The 25,780-nt window shown below is 36.9% G+C and overlaps 1 protein-coding gene across 5 annotated transcripts in view; it reads left to right on the top strand.

Annotated features, from left to right (window-relative positions):
* The window catches only part of U2SURP (U2 snRNP associated SURP domain containing), a 45,039-nt gene extending 26,427 nt beyond the window's left edge, over positions 1–18,612 (top strand). For all 5 annotated transcript variants that reach the window (XM_062005737.1, XM_062005736.1, XM_062005735.1 and 2 more), the window contains 10 exons: positions 565–652; positions 1,779–1,901; positions 3,195–3,351; positions 3,696–3,791; positions 4,384–4,450; positions 5,490–5,652; positions 12,431–12,541; positions 14,893–15,011; positions 15,837–16,013; positions 17,023–18,612. In XM_062005737.1, the coding sequence (XP_061861721.1) occupies positions 565–652; positions 1,779–1,901; positions 3,195–3,351; positions 3,696–3,791; positions 4,384–4,450; positions 5,490–5,652; positions 12,431–12,541; positions 14,893–15,011; positions 15,837–16,013; positions 17,023–17,161 (1,240 nt within the window). In that variant the 3' untranslated portion in view covers positions 17,162–18,612. The remainder of the gene's footprint in view (positions 1–564; positions 653–1,778; positions 1,902–3,194; positions 3,352–3,695; positions 3,792–4,383; positions 4,451–5,489; positions 5,653–12,430; positions 12,542–14,892; positions 15,012–15,836; positions 16,014–17,022) is intronic.
* Positions 18,613–25,780: the final 7,168 nt, after the last annotated feature.

The raw sequence follows: 25,780 nt of genomic DNA, 5'->3' as shown, positions 1-25,780 counted from the left end.
CACATATTTGATCGTGTCTACCTCTTGGGTCTCTCTAATGTTATGATAGCCTGATGGGCAATATTCAGCATATTAAAAAACTCTAGTGATTGCAAGTGATGTTCTTTGTTGCAGAGTGTCTTTGCTGTGCCAGTTTATTTTTTTGCACATTGAGAGAAGCTCAAGTGAAGCTAGGCAGCTCTTACTCACTGTGCTTTCATTGGGGGCCTCAATGAGGAAATTGGAATAGAAACATAGTAAAGAATTTTTGAAAATACAAATTAAGTTTTGAGACAATTCTTTTTCTGTATGAAAGGCTGTAAAACTCCTTTTGTCCTCCTCCAGTCTTTCTAGACTGTATAAAGAGACTGCAGCAGATGTGAAGGTCTCTCTTAACAATTTTGTTGTTGTCCAAGGTGGTTTAATATGTAGTCGCATATTTACTTTATAGTTCAGTTCATGGCTGCTATAGGGATCAAAACCTTGTGTTTGAGTCCTGTGTCCCAGGTATTTTCGTGAATTGTGTTTGTCCAGAAAACATATATTACGAAGTTTAACTAAAGAAATGTATATGTTTAATTCTAGTTTTGAAACAAAATTATGTCAGATATTCTCTGATCTCAATGCTACTTACCGTACAATACAAGGCCATTTACAGTCTGAAAATTTCAAGGTATGTATTTCATTGTTATTTACATGACATAGAAGTCAAATAAATAGATGTTCCTGCACAAGAGTTTACATACTAAGATAGGTGGCTTAGACCTCAAGCTTCCTAATTAAGCTTTTGCAAAAAAAAAATGAAGGTCTCTCTTGCAGAGGTGGCTTGGAAATTAAGGAGGAAACTTAGCATCTAACAGCAGAAGTGTAGCAGTAGATTTATAGTTGTGGAATTGAGAGGATATCTATCTAGTGCTTGTATGGCAAACAAGGCCTTCTAGCTTTCTGATTGTTTTTGGACCACTTACATTTCAGTTTCAAAAGATTTGGGCTGCTCAGTGTGGAAAGAAACTGCTGGACGTAACATCATGAAGCTAATCTTTAACCTTTTTGTGATAGGCTTTACTTCTCATGCTCAGCCTAGCTTTTCCTTCTTCTGTTTTAAAGATGCTTCTTCAGTTCTTTGTTCTTTTTTTCTTCCTTTTTTAAAAAATTAAAAAACTTTAAACACAAATCTTACTGTGTAGTTAGTTTTTCTGTATTAAGGTCTTTATCCTGGTTGTCCTACCTTCTCTGCTCCCAGTTGCTCTAGACTGAGAATCAGTTTTAATTCCCTGCTATATTATTATAATAAATTACATGATAAAGAGACGCAGTGGAGTTTTTTTGTATCTGTACCTTCAGCTGTATTTAACGTGTCAAACTTGAGCTGAAGCCCAGCATTTAAAAAATAAAAAAAGGAACTTCAATGAAACAAATAAGTCAGCGTTAATTTTAGTTATTTTATTGTACAAAGGGCAATACATTTTGTCTTTACATTTAGTAGAGGTCCCTGCCTCGAACATAAGGGCAGAATGGAATTTACAATCAGGATAGAAACTGTGAACAGCTGAAATTGATGTAACAGGAATTAAAAGGGAAAAGGAAACCCAAGTGAGATTTTTCAAAACAGTAGTTCTTATGTACATATTTTTGTAATATTATGAGACTTGCCCAGTATAACATCGTAATGTCCTCCAGTAGGGAACTACTTAGGAGTAGCTGTCTCTAGTAGTAGTTCTCTGTGGTGTATTTCCAATCAATTAAAATAAGATTCTTAAAACAAATTTATTTGTATTTTTTTTTCCTATTGCTTCTAGCAACGGGTAATGACGTGCTTCCGAGCGTGGGAAGACTGGGCAATCTATCCAGAACCATTTCTGATCAAACTGCAGAATATTTTCTTGGGGCTTGTAAATATCATGGAAGATAAAGAAACAGAGGTAAGTGACCTTGGTACTGATGCAAGCATATAGTGAAGAAAAGTGCGGAAATACGACTGGCAAGGATTATTTTGGTATCTCTCTTAGAGTGAATAAACTCTTTTTTTTATCTGAATCCTTGCTCTTAAATGCAGATGGAACATATTTCTGGATGCAAATACAGTGTAATCTTTGTGTTCATTTGTTGCTTGTGCCATGGTTGAATTGCCTGTCAATTCTGCACTAGTCACAATATATTTCCTTTGTATTGGAAATACTCTGTAATATCTGTTTGATTTTTCAGTTACAATTTCAGGTGTTTCTGAGAGTTACAATACCGAGATATTTGACTACCAGAATTGTACACTTTCTTTTTGTGTGCCACACCTGGATGCAGTAGAGCCATCTGAGCTTTCTTAGTTTGAGGGGAAGGTTGTAATGGGTCATTTACACTGATGATACTCGTTCTTAGCCTTGTTTCTGTTAGAGCAGTGAGTTGCTAATGGTCTAGCGATGCTACTGCACTTACATATTTTTTTTCCAGTGGAGGATATTTTGAGAAAGGATATGTAGCAAGTTTTAGTTATTGCTTAGTGACACGTATAAATCATTATTCAATATTTTGAAGATCTATGCTTAAAATGTCTAGAATACCATTAGCACTGAGTGATTATGTACTGACTGGCTCACAGTTAAGCGTAAATATTATTTAAGAGAGTCAAGACTGTGGACACTAATAAAGGAATATGTGCTTAGGATAAGTGTATTCTGTAACTGTAGAAATGTGCCTTGCAGAATGGCAGAGGGGAGGCCTACAGTATAACTGAAGGTTGACTGACTTCCCTTAGCAGTAGCACAGGGTGAACTTGCACATATGAAGGGCAACAATTGTACTTAACAACTTAAATTATAAACATATCTACATATCTATCTGTGTTCCTTAAATTTGTCTTCTTGCTAAATAGTTTATTTTTGTTGGTTGTTTGAATTGCTGGTTCTCAGGAAATCTTTCACATGTATCAAATGTAATTTGGCTGTAATTGTCTCACTTCAAGCTAAACCTCTGCTTAGTATTTCTTTTGAATATGTACATTGTGGACAGTTGCAACTTCTTGCCTAAAACTTTTTGTAAGACAGTATTGCTGTATTTTTTTCTCTGCAGTAAGCAACTGTCCTTGGTAGCAAAAATTGAGTTTTGATGTTTTTTTAGTTTTAAATATTTTTCAAGCTACTAATTTAAAAAGAAATGAAACAATAATTGGAGAAGGAAAATTATGTGGATTTGTTCTTGAACTAATGCTTATTTTATATCAGGAGGTACCAGATGACCTGGATGGTGCTCCCATTGAGGAAGAGCTTGATGGTGCTCCACTAGAAGATGTGGATGGAATTCCTATTGATGCTACTCCTATTGATGATCTGGATGGAGTTCCAATTAAATCACTGGATGATGATCTTGATGGGGTTCCTTGTATGAAATGTTTCAACTTCACTTCCAATTTTGAATTTTTTTTTTTTTTTTTTTTTACAAAACAGGACATAGCATGTAGCTTCATAAAATATTAAATTGTTTAAGTTCAATTTGTTCTAGGAAGAATTAGTTTAAAACCTGTTTTTAGATTGTAATTGCTTCACAGACACAGCAGGTGTCTTCAGATGAAGACTTCAGATCCCAAGTAATAGTTTATTTTCTTTGCAAATAATCAAACAGTGTAACATTCTTCAGTATTTAATCTGTTTATTATGTTAGAGTTTTTCTGTTGGAAGTTTTGAAGAGCTTTGGAAATTATTTTTCTGTGTCTCTTCCTCCAACAGTGGATACAGCCGAAGACTCAAAAAAGAATGAACCTATATTTAAAGTTGCCCCTTCAAAGTGGGAAGCAGTGGATGAATCAGAACTGGAAGCTCAAGGTTAGTTGAGTATATATTAAAGTATATATTAAACTAAGCCACTTCTCAAACTGAAAGCTTAGTGTCACTTCCTGATGTCGTAATTATTTTAACTGATCTGTTAAAAAGTGCCAATATTTCTGTAGTGCTGCAGGAGGAGTTTAAATTGTAACTTCTTTTGTTTATAACTTCAGTGAAGAAAATAGTGTGTTCTGTCTTTATTGTTCTACTTAAATAACATAGTAACATTTAGAAAAAAATTGCAGTTCATTAAGAATAAATACTGAAAAAAATGGGAGTATGTGGTTGGCAGTCTTTTGGTAGTTGTTTAGATATCGCAAATTGACAAATGCTTAGCTGCTTTTGAAGGATTTACTGAAACATGATATGCAGTGTAAGTGAAATAACAAAAGTTTAATGGTAATAGTAAAAGTAAATAGACAGTATTTTGATACTTTGCATTTGTGAGTTATTTCTATGAAATAGTCTGTATTAAGTCCTTGATGATGGTAAATTTTATCAGATTGTAATTTTTGTTCTGTATACAAATACTGATTTTCAAATTATATAATAGCTTTTTCTGTTGCTAAAATTCTCTTCTTATCTCTTCTAGCTGTTACTACTTCTAAGTGGGAGCTTTTTGACCAACATGAAGAATCTGAGGAGGAAGAAATTCAAAAGTAAATACATTTTCAATCTGATGAAAACATTCTTTTTATGCCTTTAGGGTTGAGTGTCTTAGGAACTTCTCATGAGATATGTATCTATATGTGTAAAATATACATGTATTATATCTGTATATATGTATACAGAACAGAAATAAAATTTTGAAAGGAGGAAAATAAGAAAATGGAGAGAAAGCAGAATTTTAATGTAGGATGAGTTCAGCCCGTATATTCTCTTCCAACATGATAAATTATACCTTCTGATAGAGTTAACTGCAGTCTTTAAATTGATGCTATTTTGATACTTTGATAGTTATCAAATAACTTAATAGTCAAATAGTGAGAACTAAGGTAAATGTATTTTATAACTTGGAAATCTTTTTGTCAGGTATATAGGAATATATCAAGGCCCTGCCTTCTGCTTTTGAGACAAATACTGCAAATAATGTTGTGATGTGTATGTTTCTTTGGATACTAATAGACTCCATGCCATCTGTTGGCTTTGAGCAGTCTTTTACTTCATTCCTTAGGCAATTGAGAGCATCTATTAGTAATGCTTTAAATATCTTGCTGCATTGTACGTAGTCATGTAGTGCTCTAGTGGCCAGTCTGGGAGTGGAATTTTCAATGTCTGCCATGTCCCAGGTTTGTCTGCAAAAAAGCAGAAGTGTAGTAAATATTGTTCTTTGTTTTACTACATCTGAATAGCGTGATAGAGTACCTAAACAGGTTTTGTTGAGATAGTGGACTTGTTTTGTATCTGAGTTACATATGCATTTGGTGACTGTAAATTTCAAGAGTTCTTCTGCACTCTTTTTATTAAAAGTGTAAATTATCTGAATAGTGGAAACTAACATTTTAATGAAGTGAAAATATTACCTGTCTCCCAGGTAGTTACTGTTTTGTAGCTGCAGATTTTTACATAACGTAATCTTACTTAACAGATACTAGTAAGTAATCATAGAAACTAACTATGAGAGATAGTAAATTTTGTAACAGATAATTGTCTTAAATATATACTTATATCAGTTAATTTTGTATGCTTTCTGTAAAGTCAAGAGGAGGAAAGTGAAGATGAGGAAGACACTCAGAGTTCTAAATCAGAAGAGCAACACATATATTCTAATCCCATTAAAGAAGAAATGCCTGAATCCAAGTCATCAGTCAAGTATTCAGAAATGAGTGAGGAAAAGCGTGCCAAACTCCGAGAGATAGAGGTCGGTATGGGGTGTTTTGTGCCGCCCTTGTGTACCTTTCCAATCCATGTCCCTCTCTGAGTTCTCTATGTGTAGTAGGGAGTTACATTTGCTGAAATAATGATAGGCTTACGATACAGTGTTTTGTTTCTTTTTTTTCAGTCTGGTCTATTTTTATAAAGGTGTGTTTGTTTACAGCCTTGACTTGCCTTGTTTTGGCTTCTAAAATAATGCAGGGGGAAAAAAAATCATCAGGGGATATTACGTGTTAAGAACTACTCTTCTTTTTCATTGTCCTTTTTCCATGCTATTGGTAGCCTTAGAATGGATAAGTTCCTCTACAGTTTCCTTCTCTTGGCAAACGGGAGTGAATTTTGGATGTGGCCTTCGTGCTGTGCCTTTCTTGTTCTCTCTGTCTCTTGCCTTGAGGTGTCAGCATTTTATTGCATTTAAAAGTTGCTCTTTTTCACTGTGTCAGCCATCAAAGACATAGATGCAACTAAACCAGGTGGCTGTGGAAATGGGACGTTTTAATTGAAGACCTACATGCAGTTTATAGGGCTGACTTGTTGTTTTATCCTTTCTCCAAGAATACACGTTAGTATAGCTGTTATGGTTGATGAGCAACAGATTCTTAAGTCTTTGTGCTGGCTTCTGAGCTTGTGGTTGGCTGAGAAGGTACCTAGAAGTTTAATTTAGCATGAGATTTTTTGTTGTACAGTGCCATACAAAAAACAGGTTTAAAATTGCATGTGACCTTCCATCTTGTATTCCACTGTACGTTTAATACTGAAAGCCTTGTGCCTTCTATTCAGCACATGAAAGTTCTATTAAGAAGCTGCTAAACTACTTGTTGCAACGGTAACATATCCAAGTGACAGATTACAACTTGGATGCTGTTTTGAAGGTGGAATTGTGGCTGCCTCCCTATTTATGTTATAATATACTAGTTAGCAAAATCACACAGTAGCAAAGCCTCACATTATTTTAAGATGTATAAGGAGTATTCTAAAATGTCACAACTGTTTTTTCTGCACAGTGTGCCTCTGTTTAATTGTACAGTTTATTAAAATTAATGGACTATAAGGAAGCACTTAAAAACCTCTTGCTTTGCTTAGTAATTTGAAAGTTCATGTTTCATAGCCATTTAAAGTGAGTAAATTCTGACTTCGGGAAGCTAAATGTGATTTATGACTGACTTGACTCATGGTGGCAGCAGTTCAGTAGAAAATATATGATGTTAGACTAAAGAAAACACAAGTAGAGCTAGTTTTCATTTTGCCGTAGTAATGATTGTAGCAGTTACAGAAATGGCGTCTTTCAGATTATCTGGTTTGTAGATGTTATCCTGGCAGTTGTGGAGACACATTAGAAAGTGATTTACTTTAACCACTGTCCATTTTGTACTTCATCAGTGTCTCATTAACGTATCCCATCTGTAACAGCTTCATGTGGTGAATAGTTGAGGTTTTCAGGTGCATGTAGCCATTTTTAGTCTTTGTGGTAAGTAGATTACCATTTCAGTTTCAGACCTTTTAAGAATTGCTAGAAAAGGATTGTAACTTCTTTAATTTCTGAAATATTTCAGACACTATGTAGAAGTACATACATATAGAAGTTTTTCCTCAAGTTTGTCAATGGCAGATTGGTACTTGTTGTACTACTTGAAAGCATTCATGCTCAGAGTTTTGTCTTAGTATGCATTCAGTATCTGCCAAGGAACACATCCTTTACTAAATTTGAGGTGAGGAACCAGGAAAAAAAAGCCTCACCAAACCAAATTACTAGCTTTAACAGTTATGCCTTCTACATTACATTTTACACAGCATCGTATTAAAGTTTATAGGAAAAAGATGTTGAAGTGTGATTCTGTAGCAGTTTTCACAGTGACTCTGAGGGAAGCTGAAACAAACTTTTTCATGCAGTTTTTAGAAATTCATGAACACAAAGAACAATTCTTTCTTTTGGCACAGTTAGTAAATGAAGTTTGTCAGCTGTAAGGTTCTAGTGCAGTTAGAAACAAACTTTGGCCACAGCCATCAAACCTGTGCCATGAGAGAAGGCACACTATTAACCCTTTGTTTGCCTTCCCTCATACCCCTATTAACCTTATTGAAGTGTGGATTCTTTCCAGAACTCAGCAAGAGCAGAGGCACCAGTACCTGATGATTTCTTTACTTTTTATTTTTGCGTGTGTGGAGAGGTTGGCACTTTGTAACTAATTTCAGAATGTTCTTTATGATACTGTGCATACCTATATATCTCTCCCTGCCCCAGGGACATATGAAATAAAGGTGCATGCCTCTTTATAAAGAGACCTCAGTGCTGTGAAGTGTTAGAAGGATGGGAAATTTACGTTTCTTGAATTGTCCTTTAAGCTGTTTCCTCAGAGTGTACAAAAACTCACAGAAAAATGAAGCAGCATTATCTTCCTTGGACCTTTCTCTAAGGTACTTCAGTCTCCATCTTGTTGTGCACGATTTTATAATCCTATCCCAATAAAGAGCAACACAGGCTTAATTTGCATCAGGAAGCAGGCTCTTCATGAATCCAGACATATCAGTGCTTTCAAAAGGGTCAACCAGGAGACTTTTCAGTATCTGCCTTTGCTTACCTTTGTGTTAGCCATCTGAGACCTCAAAGTAGTATATGATTGCTTAATCAGGTAGAAGAGTAGTTGTCTTCAGTCTTTCTGTTCAGACTTTCAGCAATGTATCACTGAGCTTCAAGAGATGAAGGACTGGATCTTGTTTTACCATCCTGTGTCTGGGCTCTGTCACTACCCCTCTGTGCAGCGCATAGAGATTTTATTTCACCAAATATTTGTGGATTTTTTTTTTGTGGAATGTGGATTTTATTCCACATTCCAAAATGTGTCATGGTGTTTGAGTTGAAATGTATTTTTCCACCAAGAGACAAAGAAGTTTTTCTTGCATGTCACAAAAGAAAGGAGATTACTGTCCTTACATTATTAATACAAAGTGCTATACAAGACAAGATTGAAGATCCTTTAGTGTAGTATTCAGTCTCCAACAGAGAATGGCTAGAGCACAAGATAAGAACAGATTAAATGTAGTCCGCAAGAGCAAATTCTGTCTGAGGCCTGTTCTGGATTTTACAGCCCTGTGTGGCTTTTATTGAGAAACTGCAGTTCCATACAGTTTTTTGTTATTTCTTTATCTGGATTATTGCATTTAGTGTGCAGAATACTCACTTTTTGTGTATTTGTTTGTCAAGTCATAGGAGCTATCTGGGGCTTGTAGTCATCACTAGAAGATTGTAACCTTTTAGTCTTTTACAAGGTGGAGGTTTCTGTACCTAACTTATTTAAAGCCACAGCAAAATTGCAAAAAAGATCTAATTAATTATCTTATTCATTGGAGCTTAATAACAAGAGATGAGACAGATTGGCTCTTGCTTGACCAGTAGTTTTGCGTTTTATAGCAGTTATTCCTTAGAAGGTGCTCATTATCTTAATTCAGCAGATTCTGGTCTATTTAAAATCTTTGAATCTACTTCTATTTGACACAAAGACAAATGCAGGGAATTGCTTAACTCCAAGACGGATGAGATCCCGTGAGTGTGATGAAGCATGTCACAGGTCTGTTATAACTGAAGAGATATTTCACATGTGTACATCAGAATCGCTCTCATCTGTTGTTGATAATACTGTAGCTGCTGAAATTCCACTGCTCAATCTCATTGGGAAACTCAAGCTTTCAATGAAGTATTTTGCTTTCCTGGCATAGTCTAGGACTTAGCATAGCTGTAGTCAGGGTGAGTCTGTTTTAAGGAAAAGCAAAACACTTTGGTCTACTTGGATGTCTATCCTATCTGCAATCAGTCTGGATTTGAGTGCAATTGTATATCAAGGAGTAATTACTATCTTTCATCAAGCATCTGGTGATTAACTTCCTAGTTAATCCTAGTATGTAGTATGCAGCTAATTTACCTCAAATAAGTTGTGTTTGAACCTGGCCATTTAAGTTCTGAGGCTGTGTAACTGTGGAGTAACATCTTGTAAAAGGACTATTTCTCTGTGCTCTGAAGACTGTGTATGTGTATGACTCAATGTCAGCAGAAGATCAGAAAACCAAGAACAGTTTTTGAAAAGAGATTAACCTTAAGCAAAGGAGGCTACCCTCAGCACACCTATTTGTGTCAAAATGCAAAAAGCTATGGGCAGGCCTTCAGTTTGTATCAGTCTGTGATTTCCCTGAACTATGGTAGCAAGATGTTACCCTTTTCTGTATGTGGTGGCTTACTGGGTAATCTGTAATCAAGGCCTCAACTTCTAGGAAAGGCTGAATCTCAGAAATCAGTGTTGCAGTTTTGGCACAGGATTTTTAATAATTCTCCCCTTCTGTGCTACTATACATACTACATACATACATGTTACATTACATATGAATTATGTATCCAGAGATATCCTACATGAAGTCTGTTGGACAAGAGTAGTTAAAAGAACGACTAATTCAGTGAGAAGATACTAGTTCTGTCTGAATGTGGATTTACAAAGTGGGATACTTACAAACTTGATCAGTTAGATGCTTGAAGCAGATGTAAGCGTAAGTTTTAAGGATCTTTTTCTCCTGGGGAGTGTTTCTGGAACTGTATGGTGGGAATATGAGCATCGTATACTCTACCACAAAAAGATCAATAAGAAGAGTTTTCACTGCAGCCATTGTGCTATATATAGAGAAATGGTGAAGGGAGATAACCAAATGTGTAAGTTTGTGTATTCTGAGCGGGAGAATTCTTGAGAGAGTTATTTTCTTAACTTTGAGACCTAAGTAATTCCTTTTCTTTTAAAACAGTTGCAGTGGAGATGTTTTATAGCAAGTAGTAAATGCTGCTGTATATAAGGATGTAGGATGACCTGAGCTGATCTAACTGCTCACCTCTGCTGAAAGGATATCCTTGTCCTACCTGTGAGCTCTGACACTTGTTTATTCTTCCCCTGAGATGATACTTGTCACTAGTGCAGGGAAAAAAAAATCAAGGTAAGGAGTGGGCATCTGCTGGATTAGAGAGTTGATCTGGTTTATGGAAAGCTCAGCTGAGCACTCACTGGAGCTGCTGCAAGGGCAGGGTGGAGGAGGAAGCCTTTGCTTGATGTGCAGGAGGGGAAGCAGAAGGTGAAAGAGAATCATCTTTCTGTAGTAAGCTATCATGATATCATGTCAGCATTTTGTAACACTTAGTTTCCTTTTTGAGGGGATATACTAGAGCTGATTTCCTCTACCAATGGCATCTTTTTAAAGTGAGTCAGTTCGCATGGGTTCAAAGGAAAATACAGCAAGTATGTGAAAGAGATCTGTTGATGATTTGTGTGTAAAAGATCACAGCTGTTTCAGGAAAACATATGGTATTAACATAGTTGGAGTTTGAGGAGGTGTTGAATCACTAGTTATTGTATAAGTTTTTCTTATTTTTCTTTCTTCCTCTAGGCACCTGTTAATGGCCCCCTTCCCCTCCCACCCACAGTTACTGGGAAAGTTGCAAGCAAATCATTCCTCTTGGCATTTTAAATTTCATGCCAGCAGTGAGTTGTGTGCCAAGCATGTGAGAGAGGCTGCTGGAAGGTCCACATTTCTTTGTGCTCAGACGAGCTTATTAAATCAAGTATAGTCTGTTGATTGGATTCCTAGTTTTTCTTCATTTTGGATTACTTTGGGCTATAGACTTGCATTTCCTTGCTTCCAACATATGATTCAAGAGAGATAATATCACAGCTTTGTTGATTAAAAATGTAAAGAAAGAAAACCTTGTAAGGATGGGGTTTTGTTTTGCAATTTTCTTGTGTATTGGGTTTTTTTGTTTTGTTTGTCTGTAGTGCTTGAGTGGTTTTTGTGTGGTGTTTCTATTTTTTTAAAACTATCTGGATGATTTAGTTAGGAAAACAAAGTAGAAGTCTTATGTGCATGTTCATACTATGAGAACTTGAGGCCTTCTGGACCAACTAAGCCTCCTCTGTAATCCTTCTGTGTGGTGCTGAATGTGCTAAGCAACTAATGGCCTTGAAGTTTACATGATGGTAGAGAATGCAGTCTAGATTTCTTACCAGAGAGGTGGTAAAGGTTGCACTGAATATATGGTTCCAAGAGGTATTCGTGCTTTTGGTAGTTCTGCATTTGAAGGAGAGAGAAGGAAAAAGTTCCTTTATGGAAGGTGGAGTTGTATGTGACAAGTGATGTCAATTTTTCATTGACAGCTGACTGTTTAATTGTCCGAATTGTAAGCAAAAATAAAAAGTAGCGTATACTTTGTAAATGAGGGAGGTAAGCAGAACATTTGTCAAATTTACTGTGGTAAAAGACAGCAATGCCTTTCCCTTTTGCCTCTTGTCTTAATTATGTCAGTTACTTGATTTCAATATTTAGGGTTAAATGGAAAAAAGGCAGTTTCTGAAGGACAACTGGGAGTAGACAAGAGAAGTTGAAATAATATCTTAAGACACCTGCAGTAAATTATCTCATTTTGAAAGAAAAAGATAATGATCTGTGAAAACTAAGGGTGCAGTGTTCTAATGATGGGAACAGAATTTAGTAGAGTAACAGCACAAAATCCCTTTATTTTTACTTCTTGATGTGTCTGTAAACAACTGCAGGTGCCTGCAGATGAGTATGCGGTTTTGTTGCTTTGATCCAATTTAGATTAAGTTAGTATCATTTTGTGCACAAACATGTATAGAAAGAATTTTAAAAAGATTACAAATCATGGAAATTTCATTTTCAGCCACCTGCCTAACTGGATAATAATAAGCCAAGTAACCTAATGGTCAGTATTATTTTCACAGCTTAAGGTGATGAAGTTTCAGGATGAGTTAGAGTCTGGGAAAAGACCCAAGAAACCAGGCCAGAGTTTTCAGGAACAGGTTGAACACTATAGAGACAAGCTGCTCCAGAGGGTAAGAAATGTTCTTTATGTTTGGCTTTGATTCTGTGATAGACTTTTATTGAGTTTATTAAATGTAAGGTGGCATTAGGTGTAAAAACACATGGTTCTTGTTAAAATTCTACTATAATGTCAAACTGCATGTCTAAATCCAAGTGCTTTCTGAAGAGTAGATATAATATCTCTTTTTAATCAAAGTAGTATTTCACACTGTACAGATGGATATCGTTAGTATGTATTAAAACCTTAAAGGGGTCGCTTCTGCAAACCATTAGGCATGGGAAACGAAAGGGAGAGCTCTCAAATGAAGATGACTTCCAAAGGAAGAGAAAGAATAGTACTAAGCAGCATATGTGCTTCTGATTTTCCAGTGTCTAAAGATTTCCTGGATAATTCCAGCTCTCACTCTTACCCAGAAGTGAACGTTTCCTATACCATTACTATTTTTAGTAGTCCTCTCTGGACTATGAGGTCAGAGCAGCCTTAGAAATTAGCATCACCTGTATCAGTGTCATGTGATCTTGAATCTTTGAAACATAGCAAAAGAACATGTAAGCTGTTTGGACGCTGCATTTAGTGATAGAGTAAGTGGCAGTTGCTTCTCTAATCTGGTTTCACAGCCTGATGGATCAATGATGAAATTAGGTAACCCTGCAGTTTCTTGGAAGCAGAAAGCAAATAAGTAGTTTTCATCAGGTGTTTGTCACTTCTTTGCATTATTTGGTGTGCAGTATCTGACTAATTCACTAGTTTTTCACAGTACATTGAAAGAAGAGACTTGTAAAAGTTAAGAAAGCTCCTCCCACATTTAAAGGTTCATGTTAGTAGTTAAGACTAATTTTTATAAGTAACTTTCCTGTTGAATGTAGTTGTAGCCTAAAACTACATACTTTCTGCAGCTGGAGAAAGAAGTGATTTGTACAGTAAGCAACAGAGATAGTAGTTTCAAAAAAAACCCCAGAAATGGTAATCCTGGTGACTTTGTTAGATGCCTCATGTTGATTTACTTCCAGCTTGCAGTGCTTTAGGTTTTTTTTACAATCTCCCTTTCATTTTCAATGATGAAGGTAATATTTAGTTAAGAAATATTTAAAGGACATTGTAACATCTGTTCTGTTACACAATGATGATGTTATTGTTAAGGGAATAACACTACCTTTTACTTTAATGCCATTATAAAGTTAGTTTGTATGTTAATAACGTAATACTGGTTCTGATTGAGTTTCCCATGAATTTGGTTGGTGGTCGTTGTTTTGGTCTAATTTACTGTAGAATAAGCTTTCCAAGAGTAAATTTCTAGTAGCATTGTATATTGTTAAGAGAGTACAAATTTACAGCTATTTAAGATACTGCTTTAATTATTTCATCTTGATAAATAGCAACATTATGCTATCAAATAAGCTAGGCACATCTGAAGAGCCCATTGATTTTAGTAGGACCTAACAATAGTTTGTAATAGTAGGTATAATGGTAAGAGACACTTAAAATTTTACTACTAAGTCTTCCATGGAAAGAAAATTTGAGACCAGGTTAGTATAGCTGTCCTAGTATTTGTGTTATCTCCCTTCCGTCCTTTTTTGGTTTTCTCTCTCCCTTTCATTTAGCTAAGTCACCCCTTCTTTGTTGTCTTTGTGGAGCATGCAGGGAATATCTGGGTTTTTTTTGACATGGAAGGACTCCTTTTTTTTATGCCAGTACTTAAAGAAGCACATCTCTTGGCTTCTGTGTTTTGAATTACTGTTGGTTTAGATTTATTTTTATGTAATTAATTTTCCATCTCTCTGACAGACAAACAAGGTGTGCTCAGGGTACATAATTTCTTTTAAAATGGTCCTATGAGGATACAGAAATGGACCATATTTCTTGGATTTTTTGACAGAGTAGACATAGTAGATCTAACTGCAGAAACTTGTTTGTATTTTGTCTTTAGCTATCTTGTAGTTAGGAGTTTATCGTCACCTTCAGTCTGGACTAATGAAGATAAATTCATATCTCTTAAGTAGAAAGAAGTTCCTCATATTCTTTCATATTTACTTTAGAAAATCTATCACAACTGTAACATTTTCCTGAAATTTGTATAACTGAAGACTGTTCATTTCTAACTAGATATTCAGACTTTCTCATGTAGGGTGACATGTTTCACGTTCTTGTCTGTGTTTGTGTTGCAATAAATGGCTTTGCTGTGTACAAAGCAGTAGTAAAGATTTGAAGAGCGGGTGTGGTGTGACCATTAGTTGCTTCCAGATTATGTGCAGTGTTCCTTCAGTGCTCAGTGCTTTTATGCTGTTTGTCATTAGCTTGATTGTCTTGTCAGATGAAGTGCAACTAATAATTAAGTAATCATGAATGCTTCTAATAATTTAGGAAAAAGAAAAAGAGTTGGAAAGAGAACGGGACAGAGACAAAAAAGACAAGGAAAAATGTGATTCCAGGTCCAAAGATAAGAAGGAAAAGGAGGAATGCACACCAACAAGAAAAGAGAGGTATGGCCTTCCCTTGGAGTAAAGTGGATAGGAGGAGAAGCCTCATAGTTAGTATCTCCTTATTCAGTGGCAGCCTTGAAATTAGTGTATCATGCATCTTATTTTAAACGAAAACCACAAAACCATCCAAGCAAAAAACCCACCCAACGACAACAAACCATGCTTTGGATATTAGAACATGCTTCAAAAACATAGAGGAATTGCTATTTTTATCCTGCCCCAAGTGACATACCCTATTGAATAGAATCCATTTTTGGCTCATTTAGGCACAGAGGAAACATGGTAAAGTAATGATCAGCTGAAAATGGGATATGTTTAACCCTTTTAACAGTAAATCAACTGCAGTATATTAGAAAGCTATACCGAAGTCAGACCACAAATTATTTGCAGTGGTTCCAATGTTACTCATTTCATGGTGAAAATTCTTGAAACAGCTAGTTTTCAGTGTGGTGGTTGTACACTCTGATCTTCTAGTACTTTTATAGCCAAACTCGTCCGTGGTATTAAGTGTAGATAGGGTAAAATGCCTTGCTTGTCGAGAAACTGACAGAATGTTTTCACACTGCAATACACACAGATGAATCACAGACCTTAATTTTTTTTTCAACCATAGAAAATGTGGTGCACATGTTGGACTTGAGGTCTTGCTTTTTTTTCCCAAAGTGATGAAAAGCCTGCTGCTCTTAATTACTTAAAGGGATCTAAGGTGACATGGGCAAACAAAAACATCTGCAGAAAGGAATCCATTTTTTGAATCTATACTTCTGTGTGTATGTGTCTGGGTGCATGTGTATGTACCTAACTGTGTGTGCCTTCTTCCTGAAGGAAGAGGCGGCACAGCACTTCGCCCAGCCCATCGCGCAGCAGTGGCAGCAGGAGAGCCAAGTCCCCGTCGCCCAAATCCGAACGCTCAGAGCGCTCTGAACGCTCTCACAAAGAGAGTTCACGTTCTCGGTCATCACATAAAGATTCTCCCAGAGATGTCAGTAAAAAAGCCAAAAGGTAAGCTGCTATCTGCTGCAAGTTGTAGGCAAGTTAAGTGCATAGGTGTAGCTTTGTTGGGGTCTTTTTGTTTGTGGGGTGTTAAGCAGAGCATATTTGATATTCAGGTGTTGTCTTTCTTTTCAGTGGACTACACTGTATAATCCTGGTTAATACCTTTAGACACTTGGTGTCTGAAAGTATACAGCCTCCTGCTTTCATAGCTCAGGACTGTTCACTTCTATGTTGTTTACCATTTTACTGATAATTTTGAGAAATAACTGTTTTAAACCAAAGCACCTTGCTACTTTATTAGCTTTTTATTTTCAAAGGGCAAGCCTGAAGCTCATAGAACTTTTACAGTTACAGTGAGTGTGTAATCTGTCACTAAGTGACTTACATTAAACTCCTCTCCCGTGGCTAGTTTTTTTAAAGAAAAAAATTACCTGGAGTAGATACAGTAGATATAGTTTGTTCTTACTGACACAAATATTTGTCTTTAGTTAGTGTTAATCTTGGGGTTAGGTTTTATTATTGTAGTGATGCTTTTGTAGTTCACAGTCCAAAGCTTCTGCTTTTTAGAGGTGTAAAATATTTTATTCATTATTATTTATTGGGGTTATATCACAAGCTGAATATGTTAGATGAGAATGAAAAGTACTTCAGCATAAAACAATTCAACATAGCTTTTCATTGCTCTTCTCTCCTGTATGGATATGGACTGCTATTAATACTTGAGCCAAGGTGGCAGAGGCATATGTTGAAGATTGTGAATTCCTTATGTTGCTTTAAGGAGGACATGAGTAGATGTTATTTTTCTTGGGGGTTCTAAGCAATGAAGTTAAGCTCAAAATAAATTAAAAAGCTTATAAAGCAAAAACTGCCTTTTTTCAAAAGCAAAATATATTACTTCCTCTTACTGGAGAAAATATTTTCTGCTTTGTTTTTAGCTCAATAAATGAATGCCAAATAACCACAGAGAAAGTTGGTATTATCAGTTAATATTTGACAGAAAACTTTGTTTTTGCAGGTCACCATCTGGCTCCAGGACACCCAAAAGATCAAGAAGGTCACGATCCAGATCCCCTAAAAAGTCAGGGAAAAAATCCAGGTCTCAGTCCCGTTCTCCTCACAGATCTCACAAGAAGTCAAAGAAAAGCAAACACTGACAATGCTAATATTTTTTATGATGCTGTCACTTACTGGAAATGCGGTTTTGTTTTTTGTGCCTGAACAGTCTGTTAAAAAACAAAAGAGCATTCCTGATTTTTTTTTGTGAATGCACGTGTATACTCATGAGTATCGGCATCTGTAGACCTGTCATTGTTTTATATTGTACAAAAAATCTTCGTTGTGACTATTTCCCAAAACAAACATTTTTGTGTTTAGAAGATTCATCAGAAATGTGTGTAACTGATCTGCTGGCAGTAGTGATATTTTTGTTTTAGAATGTTGTGACATAGCAGAAATAACTCAAATGTTCCCCCTTTTTGTAGCTTTGACAATTTGAATTAGATTTCAAATAAAATCTGAACGGAAAATTAAGATGTTGTTTTCTTGCCCCACTGATAACACAGGTCTCTAAAGGAATTCTAGTTTGTTTTAAAGTACTGTGTATTTCAGACACACTATGCTGCTTAGATCTTTCAGTACAATGGTAGCTCCATTCCCGTTCTCACTAGTTTGACTATCCAGATAAAAGCACCTTTTGAATCTAGTGGGTGGGTTTCCTTCCTACCACGGTGTTTTACTGTACTTATTATAAGACCGGTTGAACAGTTGGGTACCTACCATAATGAGCTTTACAAGTAAATCTTTGCTTCCTATTTCTTCATTTAATTGCAGGCAATATTTGTGACATGAGTAATGTTTTCATTTGATTTTAGAAAAGGGCCTCTGCAGAGAAGCATCATATGTATGTGTGTGGATATCATATACGTATGACGTATGGGTAACAAGCCATATTTATGGCACACGTGGGGAACAATAAAAGGAGAGCAAGCCTGGGGATCTGGGACTTCTTCATTAAGTTGAGATGTAATAATTGCAGCCTACACTACACTATTGTTTTCTAAAACAGATTTTTACTCCAAAAGAACAGCTTTTACATTATTTTGTTGAATTTATTCCTCTGCTGTGGAGATTCCTCAAATGTGGAAAAAAAGAACTTTTTTAATTACATATTTTATTTATTAATATTTTGGAATCAAGAGACTGTTGAACTTTTTTTTAATGTTAGGTTTTTCCCTTCTCTAAGCCTGTTCTATGTTAGGCATTGATGTGGCTTTAAATTGCTTCACGTTGGTCTCTTAACATGCAGCCTTTCTGCGGGGTAGGGGGGAGGGACAAGAAATAAGGAGGGTTCTGTGTTTATACGTGGAGGTGTGGGGAGATTGTAATAAAAACATAAAATTAAAAGGGATCTGGCCTCCTGTGAACTGTTTCTGAAAGCAAAAAGGCACAGAGCTCTGAATGATGGCCTGCTATTATACTTGGGTATCTACAGGTTTCATGTTGGTGGTATTTTGTAAATGTGCCAGGGAAAAATCTTATTTTGTATGTGTATCTCGGCTGAAAGGCAATGCTCTCACAAGCAGCATCTCAAAGGTCTTCTGAAAAACGTGCATAATTAATTTAAAACAATAAATATATTTCTCTGTTTTTTTCCTGATGGGAGACTTTGTTACGAGATTGTCTAAATTGTTGCAAATGTGAGAATTCAGTTGAGAATTCTTGTTGCTAATGAGAACTGAGAGGTGATCTGGAATACTGAAAAGATGAGGAATGTGTGTGTACTGTAAAGACTGACTTAGAATGAGTATTGAATGGACACATTGATAATGAGAAATGAATACACGTTAGATCTGTTTATATTACATTATAAAGAATCTGGTTTAATTTTTTTCTCTTTTTCTCTCTCCCTGTAACATAAGATGTTTCAGATATACAGCTTGTGGTAGCTAAACTTAGGAACTAAGTTATATTTTTTTTCTTAAATGCTGTGTGTTAACACCTGGCACAGACTAGAGGAGGTTTTCTAGAAAAGAAAAAGTAGGTACTAAAATCAACTGGGGACAGGGAGAATCCTGATTTCAGGATGAGAAGATCACTTCAGATCCAGTTAACTTATTTATAACTTTTATCTGATAGGTGTTCATAAATGGAGGAGCAATTACCTCATTTTACCTAGTTTGCCACAAGGATATTCTATCTGCAGAATAAATTGTATATTTCATTTAATAGCTAAAAATCCTCAGGGTAGAAAATCACTTAGCATTGTAGATTAGCCATAGTCCTCAGTAATTAATTTTGATTTCAGCTTTTATAGAATTCTCATTAGTGTTTATAAAAGGCTCAAGCCAAGTAGCTAGAGAGCTAAAGAAGCACACCTAATAGACTTTGTTTTGTAACAGGTTTATTATGCAATACTTTTTTTTTCAGTATCTTTATTCTCTTAAATACCATTCTCATACCTCTTGTTCTTTTGCTTCATATCCTGGGCTTCAGAAAAGCTGTCATGTACCTAATAATCTTTTAAGAGCAATTAAGAATCTGAGTCCTTAACTGAATGCCTGTTTTTTCTCCTGTTGAAAAGGACGTCTTTTCCTACTGTCTTTTCCCATTTTTGTTGTCTTTTATAAATAGTTTTGTTTGTAGCTTGGCTTTTCCACAAAGAGAAGTGGGGGGAGACAGCATTTGCTAACAAATGTGGTGTAAAAGATGCCAGTTAATACTGAAGAGTGAAATTGGACTGCTCATAAAACTTATTTTTCCTTGAGTCATGTTGCAATGAGAAGAAGGTATAGTCGCAGGGTGTTATTGGTGTGTGATTGCTGTTTCTGCAGCTTTTTGGGGTGAAATGGTGAAAAATCATCTAGCTGATGTAGAATAGGAATAATTTAAATATTGATCCTGGGATTCGGGTGAACCTGTTAAAAAAGCTCTGACCTGAGGAGGTGTGATCCAGTGTTCCCAAATGTTTTTTGTGACTGTAGAGGGAGAGGGTGCCTGTTAGCTGTAACACACATTGTTCTGGGAGGGAAAGGAGGCATGACAGGATAGGGGGCTTCTCTGCTTCTTCAAAGCAGAGAAACTGACTGCAGCATGCTAGGGCTGAGTAATGACCCCTGCATCCTGGAACAGCAGCTGGTGGGGCCTGTCTCAGCGTGGGGTCATGTCAAAAACGGAAGGTGTGTGGTGTATTTCCAGGTGTATACTAGAGACTGTCCCACTGAGACATGTTTGAAGCCCACCCAGCCCTCTGACAAGAGTCAGACATGCAGATGTTTATGTGAAGGCCTTCTAGGTATGGAGTTGGAAGTTCCTGTCTCTGTTCTGCATTAGTCCTGACCTCTGGGTGTCTGTAAGACTTGGTCAGACTGTCACGCTCTGAGCATGTGAGTCCTGTCTCAGTGGAGAAGAGGCCCTTGATTGTTGCATAGTCTCCTTTGGATGATTAAAGTCTTTCTTTACCAGTGTTACAGAAGTGTTTATATTTGAACTGCCTTTTTTAAAGTCTGTGACTTCCTTTTGACTTCTCTGTACCCCAGCTGCGTATATTTTTTTGCAATTTGAGGAAGACTTGGTTTCTGAAAGTCAATGTGAGGTTGTTATTTGGACAGTAGGTACTGTGCATGTGTTCTCCCCCCCTGCCTCCCACTTGAAGGTTTTGAAGTGTAAGAATAAACCACTTATGAACCAGGGTAACAAATTATGTTTTCCAGAGCATATATTTAGAATCGCAACTCTCCGTAATGTGAGTTCATCTGTCCCAGTGACACCAAATGTACTCCTGTTTTCTGCATTTACAGATCACCTTCTGTACTAATATAGCAGCTCTGCAGATGTCGAGCCTTTGAAGTTGCTGGATTATTGTATTAATTGTTTGTATGTAAAACTACTCTGCTTTTTCAGTTACAACTTCAGAATCATCCCCACCATTGGGATAGCTTTCACGTTTGTACTAGTTTTATTTAAGACTTTTTGGAAGCAGGTTTTATAGCTGAAACTGTAAAAATGGTATCAGACCTTCACTCTGGCACGAGTACTGCCTGAGACATTTAAGTTATGGGGCACTAAAATGGGAAATCCAGTTTTGTCCTTAGGGGGTTCTCAGGGATCAGCCAGTGTTTGAGATGTGTTCTTGGCATGCTGAAAATCAAATAGCACTGTCTCTGAACTGTGCCTGTAAAGGGAAAGTCTGTTGAAGGAGATAATGTAATGTGACTTAAAAACTAGAATCTCATGATGAGAAAAACAAAATTGGCTAAAAATGGCAAATCTGTTTTGAGTGTCTTTGCTTTAGGTAGCTTGCTTGTGGGGTTTTTCTTCCCTGGCATTTACAGACTTTTGGTGGAATTAATGCTCTTAATAAATATAAATTAGAAGCGTTGTTGTGTTTCTGCAAATGGATTAACTTTGTATTTAGTTTTAGATTGCTGGCTCGCCGTACTTCCAGACAGCCACATGAGGAATTTGGGGTGAGACATTTTTTCAGCTATTGTGGGTCTACACTGAATACATGCCAGAGGACACATACATTTGGCTACATTAAGGTAAAAGTAGTTTTGGGAATATTTGAATTGCTACCTTTTTACTAAAGGTCAGTACCTTCTGTGCATTTTCTTTGTTGAAAAGTGTAGATCTTGGGGCAGTTAGAGATGTCTACCAAGTGAGGTGAATTCTCTACAGCTGAAGACAGCAGCGGTGGAATAATCTAGATGAGAATTTAAAAATTCTTTTCTTCAGCTCTTCAGTATCATGAGATTGATCAAATTACAAACCTGACACTAGCAGTCAAACCCTGAGGAGCTGCCTTTTCCAAATAAGGCTGTTGAGTTCATAAATGTGTATTTTATTAAGCAGCTCATAGTAGCAGTTGAAAATTCCTTTTTCTTCTCATTGCTGTATGAGTTATTGCAAGACTTTCAGTCTCCTGCTGGTTCATGCCGCTGCTGTAAGTGTTGCTCCTCAGTTTGTAAGCCATTCTTGTTGGTATTGTAACTAAAATGCTGATTGAATTTTGTCCGTGTGTATTTTTCCCATGTAGGATGCAGAAATCTTAAGCAATTGCATACTATGTTTTCCTCCACCTGCTTCTGTCAGCACAGTCAGTTTTCATGGGTAAGCCTGTTCTGTTTGTCGCTGCTGATGTGTAAACTTGCACAGGGATATTTTACTGTGTAACTGTCATAACCTGGAAAGTTTTCTGTTTGTGGTTATTTAAAGAGGAAATGGTAGTTTTACGTTAACTTTTTTGTCTTTTCGTTTTGAATTTTATGCAGAAAAATTTCCAAATGACACGGCAACAATGAAGTTGTCAGTTTGCTGAAATCCAGAAACGGTTGTGTTTTTAACCTGGAGTAGAGTGATGTTAGTGCATGTGAACTGAGGGCCGTTCCTTGGCCTCACCAGCTCTTCTGTTGGCTGACATGAATCCTGCCTCTGTTGAACTGGAATAGCCGCTGCTGTGCTACTGTCAGCAGTGACCTCTGTGCTTCTCGGAGGCTCCTTAGTGAGGCATTGGCTGCACACTGTGTAGCTGCTTCTATAATCTTGTGAACAAAGAAAACCTCCCACTTGGAACAGTTCGGATATTGAGATGATGAGCAGGTTTTCAATAGCAAAAATGTTTTCCAGGAAGGGGAAGGAAACAGAGCCCGTGTCATGCTGTACTACAAGGCTATGTGTTACGGCTGGGCCAATGTCACAGGTGGTTGCTGCTGTGGGGCCACGGGTCTTGTTCCTGCCTTCCCTGTGCCTCCTGTCCTTTTACTTTGATGTCCTTTATGCTGCCTTTTGTGCCCTGTGAATAGCTAGTTCGTTTCATTGAGTGAAAACACTCTTTTGTCTGCATGTTTTCACCTTAGTGAATTTAGCGAGTTCTGCTGGTTTATTGAGTGGATTTGGCTCAGTACAGGGAAGAAGGATTGACAATGAGCAGGATAGTCCTCATTTTTGGAAACAGTTCACTTGTAACATGCAACTCCGTCCACAGTATTTTCATTTGGAACGTGTTTTGATGAAGTGGGCTGAATCAGTGCTGTGCTCTGCATCCCACTGACTTTCACTCTGTCCATATTCTCCTGTCGCCTTCCCGCCACCAGCTCCAGCACTTGTTCGACCACTTTCCTTGTGGACAAGCACAGGGTAGGCAGGTTTATGTGATGAGGTGCATGGAAGGAAGTAAGTACAGAACTGGGGCCATCTCTCTAACCAGCAGTGAGCTGTTAATTCTGCCTATGCCTCTCTCCCTCTCCCTTTTTCTACAATGACACTTGAACCCTTCAGTCAAATCTGAGAGGAGCAACTGCCTCCAATGTAATTTAGTTTGTGCAACATCTGTGGAAGACCAAAAAGAGGAAAGACCTTAGATGCTGCCACAACATGAGAAAGGTAGGTATATGAACTTTTGATCTTGTTAGAGCCCAGAACATTATTTTGGGAGAGAATACAAGTCCAGATCACTAACCATCTTTATTTAGAGCACGTAGTCAAGGAACATGATGTGTTGTGATATCCCCGGACCTACTTACTCTCAAATATATTTTTACTGTTGTGTGGATTGGAGTAATTCCTGTAACTGCTTGCCTTAAATATAAACCACGTTTTACTTTTTGAGACCTTGTTAAGAGGTTGCCTGTAAACAAGTGTGGAATCCCTTTCTTATTTGCTGCTTGTGTTTTTGAGGCTGGACCTAGGTCTGAGACTTCGCTCATTGGAACTTGTGTGAGTGTGGCTGTAGAAAGGTGAGTAGGAAGAAAAGGTAAGTGTAAGGCCTATGGAATAGGTCTTTTTCATGAAAAGATTTAGCTTGTCAGAATAGGCTAATTCTGCACGATACACTGTTCTGGGTGTAAAATCCAGCTGTTATGGGAAGAGGAGAGTGAAATCCATGCATGCAATTTGGATTTGTGGAAGATGGATCAGGGAGTCAGCCTGTGCTCAGAATTCAGCTTTCAAAGTCATTACCAGCAATCAGGGTCTTCACCAGTCATCACTGGAGGTGGATACCAGTTTCCATCCTTTTAGCTGTGCTAAAAAGGTACACCTTTGTTTCAGCAATGATTTAGCCAGATTTTTTCACGTACTAGATAACTGTGAGAGCTAACACCACACTGTTTGAAGTAGAAAGACTCAGAGACTGGAAATGAGCCTTCTGAACCGATTATAGAATAGAGGTTTATAGTTATGTGTATGGCTGAGGTAGCTCTTCTGTGTGACCTACTGAAAGGTTGGAAGCTCTTGATGTGAAATGCTGTGTTGCTTGTTGTTTTGAGGTATGTGGTTATAAAAGTAGAATTACTCTTAATTTCCTTTAGAACATAAACAAGTTATACAACAGCTGAGAAAAGATTTCTAATTTTAATAAAACTCAGATAGAGACTGAACTACACTGCAGTGTCCTCAGGACATTCATAAAGTTCTGGAATTTCTTCAGCTGCACAATAAGAATTTATAAATATTTATTGAAATTATTGAAAAAGTCACTTATGCAACTGGAGGTGAATTTAAAGGAGAAGCGGGGGCGAGTGACTAGGGGAACAGATTGCTTACAGATAGGTTGTCCACTTGGCTATATATTTTTGGTTTATAACTAAGTGGTTTAATTTGGGTCCGTGACAGCTGCTTCTGCAGCACAGTTCAGAAAGAACATCCAAGAGAGAATGAGTACTTCAGAAGGCAGATGGCTGCACCCATCGCTTAATTGAGGGGAATCAGCTGCGACTACTGCAGGAGATTTTGAATAAGCTGTTAGAAGTTATGCACAGGACTAAAAGGAAGGGTGCAAAATAGTAACAGCTGCAATTCTGTATGTTACTGTGCCAATTTTCTCACCTATCTTTAGTGCTGATTCAAAATTGAAAGTTCTCCAAGTTGGGGCAGCTACTCAATTTTATGTAAGCTTTGTTCATGTTTTGTGATGTATACCTTGTGCTTTAGTTTAGAACCTCATTTTTGAGCACTGTTTGAGGAATTCAGCATTTATATTTATTCTGAATAGATGAGGCTAAATACAGGAGTTTTTAGTCAACACCCTGAACTTACCACATGCTAGGTGATCTTTCATCCAAAAATAGTTTGCTTTAAAAGATAAAGTCTCGCTGAGGTTTACTTCAGGAAAAACTTCACATTCTGCTCACTCCATCCTTGTGAACATGAGAAAAGAAGTCTCAAAGCATAAAAAAAAAAAAATCAAGTCAGGAGTTATTCCAGTAAGGATCAAACCTTTTGCAGCCCCGTTGCTTAAATGAAAGCATGTTAGGGGGGAGTCTCAGAGAATTGTGTCTGGGACTGTCACTTCTTTGTGGGGGGAATAAATCATTCAACTAGTCAGAATTTGGGTTGTCTAAATATTACATGTGAAAAATCATAATTACTAAATGTAAAATGTATGTAACATAAAATGTTTAAGCATTAAATGCAAAAAAAGGGGGCTTTCCTCAGTTTAAATTGGTTTTTTTTTTTTTTTAATCAGTTACTTACTGTTCTCCTTATACATTACTTGCTGCAGAGTTTGAAGTAAATACAGCCTTGTTATTTATATCTGAGGGGTGGCTGGGTTGTATTGTCTAACTAGAAGCACAGCAAGAGACACATTCTTTTTCTGCTCTATCAAAGCAAACGATGTATCCTTTAAAAGTGTATCTGGCCTAGAAATAAACATTGGGGGGATGTGTGGGTGTAATTTTATTTTTTAATGGTGAATTTTACTTTTTGAGGATAGGAAAGTTTTATTATTTGACATGAGTGATCTAATGTACTGAAACTAGTGAGCCAAAGTTAGA

The sequence above is a fragment of the Colius striatus genome, chromosome 12 (assembly GCF_028858725.1).
Source record: "Colius striatus isolate bColStr4 chromosome 12, bColStr4.1.hap1, whole genome shotgun sequence".
In the NCBI taxonomy this organism is placed as follows: domain Eukaryota; kingdom Metazoa; phylum Chordata; class Aves; order Coliiformes; family Coliidae; genus Colius; species Colius striatus.
The sequence above is the reverse complement of the archived record's forward strand: the minus strand, read 5'-3'. Positions and strand labels throughout refer to the sequence as shown.